This window comes from Aegilops tauschii, chromosome 6 (assembly GCF_002575655.3).
Source record: "Aegilops tauschii subsp. strangulata cultivar AL8/78 chromosome 6, Aet v6.0, whole genome shotgun sequence".
In the NCBI taxonomy this organism is placed as follows: Eukaryota; Viridiplantae; Streptophyta; class Magnoliopsida; order Poales; family Poaceae; genus Aegilops; species Aegilops tauschii.
The window spans coordinates 30413434-30416382 of NC_053040.3; the positions used below are offsets into that span (position 1 = coordinate 30413434).

General features: G+C 59.2%; 1 protein-coding gene across 1 annotated transcript; it reads right to left on the bottom strand.

Annotated features, from left to right (window-relative positions):
• Positions 1 to 465: 465 nt before the first annotated feature.
• LOC109784367 (lecithin-cholesterol acyltransferase-like 1) lies at positions 466 to 2565 on the bottom strand. The gene is made up of 3 exons (XM_073501658.1): positions 2459 to 2565; positions 1932 to 2238; positions 466 to 1044 (listed from the first exon to the last, which is right to left on the bottom strand). Exons 1-3 carry the CDS (start codon positions 2563 to 2565, stop codon positions 466 to 468), a joined length of 993 nt encoding a protein of 330 aa, XP_073357759.1.
• Between the last annotated feature and the right edge of the window lie 384 nt (positions 2566 to 2949).

Genomic DNA, 2949 nt, shown 5'->3' on the forward strand with positions numbered 1-2949 from the left:
GCGCTACAGTGTGAATGAAGCTGAGCCGCGTGCTTACCTGGCAGGCCTTTATATAGGTATTACTCTTCACCAATCCATTATTTTGAAGACTGATTGTGCTTTTGTCCGTTCTTTCCTTGCAAATGAGAATCTGGACAGGTCCTCGCTCGTTGATCTGAAGAAAGAAGCCTTGAGTATATCGAAGATGCTTAAGAATTTTAAATTGCGAAAATTAATCGGAACGCCAATAAGGTGGCTCATGAAATTGCGAAGTTTAGCTTTATAAGTAAATCGGATGGGATTCTTCTTAATAGCGTTCCGCCCTGTGTGGCGAATTTTGTAATGAACGATTGTAATAACATTATTAATTAATTAATGTATGGGTTTTTTTTAAAGAGAAAAGGTAAAAAAAATAAGGCTGATATCTTTGTACATTGATCACGTACGCTTGCATTTTTTGGAAGATAAAGTAAAAAGAAGATGGTCTCATATTGTAGAGTGGCCAGAAGTAGCTAGCACACAAGTCTCGGTGGCGCGATTTGCTTCATGAATCTCATCGATCAAACGGTCAACGGCGAGACCGTCCGAGACGACGCCGGCGTGGGTCGTGTTGGCCATCTTGATAGATCTGTAGCATCCACGCTGCGCCGGATCATGACCGATGACCGTGTCGAGCGCAAGTATGCCGGCCAGATTGACCGCCCCGTCGCCGTCGCCGTACACCACCTCGGGATCCTTGTCGAGTTCGCTGTCCCAGTACACCAGCTTCTCCAGGGTCGCCACGCCGACGCCGTTGATGCACGTCATGGGCACCAGCGGCGCTCTCAGGTTGAGCGCCACCGGCAGCGCCCGCGACAGGTACAGGCCCACGGCGGACTCCGGCAGCCCGATCGCCGAGAGGAACTCCGGCATGTCGCGCGCGGTGTAGTCCCTGGCCCGCGTGACGACCAGAGGCGTCTCGTCGCCGAAGACCGTGGGCGACGGCAGCGCATCGAACGCAGACGCGAAGCTCCTCCTGACGCGCCTCGTCGACATGACGTCGCCGCCGTCCTTGGAGGCGAGCCCCTTCATGGAGACCACGATTAAGGGTGGACGACACGGTCCGGTCCCGCGGTCCGGCTCGTGGCCCGCTCGGCTCGGGCCGGCTCGGGCCTGGCCCGCTGAAAAAATCGGCCGGTCCGAGCTCAGGAATCCAGACCGACAAAACTTCGGTCCGGTCCGGGCTTTAACCGAGCCGACCGAGCGGACCGGAGCGGACCGAAGAACGTGGCGTGGGCATGGCGAGAGCGTGGCCCGGGCATGGCGAGAGCGTGGCGGGCGCATGGTGGGGCGTGGCGGGGGCATGGCGAGGGCGTGGCGGGGGCGTGGTGGGGTCGTGGCGAGGGCATGGCGGGGGTGTGGCGGCCCAGGCACGGCGGGGGCTGAAGAAACTGTCGCCGCTCATGTCCGCCGCCGCGGGGGCCGTCGTCTGCGCGGCCACTGGACTCGCTGGCCCCAGGAAATATGTCCACTGGATGCGCCCCACTCGGATCTATCGTATGCACCAACAAACACGACGTGGGAGGTCCTGCATCGCCGCATCGGACATCGTCTTTTTCATCTCCGTCCACCGGCCGTCGTGCCAAATTCGTCGCCGATGAGCTCGCTCTAGCGATCTTCTTGGCTCCTCTATCTCCCTCTGGAACTTCCAAAGCTGCGTGACATCTCCACGACGAGCCCCGCTGCCTCCAGCGCCCTCCCCGCGTCGCCATGCTCTGGTGCGTGCTCTGTGGTGAACTCCGGCCGGTCCAAACGAGCCGCTCGGTCCGGCTCGGGCTTCGTCCCTGCCGGTCCGGTCCCTGGAAACAGGCCCGCCATGCTGCTCGGTCCGGTCCGGACCGGACCGCCGGCGGCCGGTCCAAACGCCGGCTCGGACCGGAACCGGACCGGCCCGGACCGTGTCCATCCTGAACCACGATCCCGCCGGTGCCCGTGGAGGCCATGAAGAAGTGCTTGACGAGCCTCCGGCGCCACGCCGGGGGGCTCCGGCTGAGGAACTCGAGCGCGAACTGGCCGCATTGGCTGTGCGACACGAGGACGACCGGCTTGCCCCTGTTCTTGCTACTCGCGTGCTCCACGAGCGCCGTGAGGTTCCCGCAGAACATAGAGAACTCCCTGCTCGGCAGCCCCAGCACGGGGGCTGCGTACCGGAGGTCGTACGGAGCGCCGAAGAGGTTCTGGCCGTCTCTGTACCCGATCCGTTCCAACGCCTCCACGAACCTATTCAGAGCATCTCCAACAGGCGTGCGATTTTAGCGCCGCGCAGGAAAAATCATTTATTTTGTGCGCGCGCAGCGGGCGCTCAAAAACACGCGTGCGGTATAGTTGGTTCATCGCGCGCCGCTTATTTCGTGCGCCTACTCCCGCGCGCTGGACAGCGACGACTCGCGCGCGACTTCCATCAACCGATCCAGACGTTGGTGCCACCGCCCGCCCGCACCTCCCCATTTGCTCCGGAGATCCGACGGCGCTTCCCCGGCCTATCCTCGCGTGCCGCAGTTGCTTCCTCCACCTCCTCTCATCACCGCCGCCCCTCGAGCGCGCCATTCGTCCGACGAACAATGCTCGGCCGCCCACTGCCGCTCGGCGCCCACAAGATGTTTGACAAAACGCTTGCAAGGTATGTATTGCTTCAACTTCATATTTTGTAGAAGAATTTGATATTCAAAAGGAGGAGGAACTTGCAATGATCCTAGCTATGCAGGTCAATCAAAAGCCGAGCGGAGGGATAAGATCGATGCCGACAACAAATTGATGAGGCACTATTTTGTGAATAATCCCATATACCCCGAGTCGTATTTTCGGCGCCGTTTTAGGATGAGCATCGAGTTGTTCAAATGCATTCCAGAGAAACTGGCGAGCCATGATCAGTTTTTTTCAACTAAGGAGGAATGCCGCTAGAGAACTCGGGCATAGCACCTTTCAAAAGGT

Bases quoted from the DNA above. Each gene is read 5' to 3' on its own strand.
- LOC109784367 (XM_073501658.1), bottom strand. From the start codon at position 2,565: ATGGCGCGCTCGAGGGGCGGCGGTGATGAGAGGAGGTGGAGGAAGCAA. The intron at 2,239-2,458 runs GTGCGGGCGGGC...TGCTCTGAATAG, and splicing joins TCTCCGGAGCAAATGGGGAG to GTTCGTGGAGGCGTTGGAAC. The intron at 1,045-1,931 runs GTTCAGGATGGA...GTCTCCATGAAG, and splicing joins CGGGCACCGGCGGGATCGTG to GGGCTCGCCTCCAAGGACGG.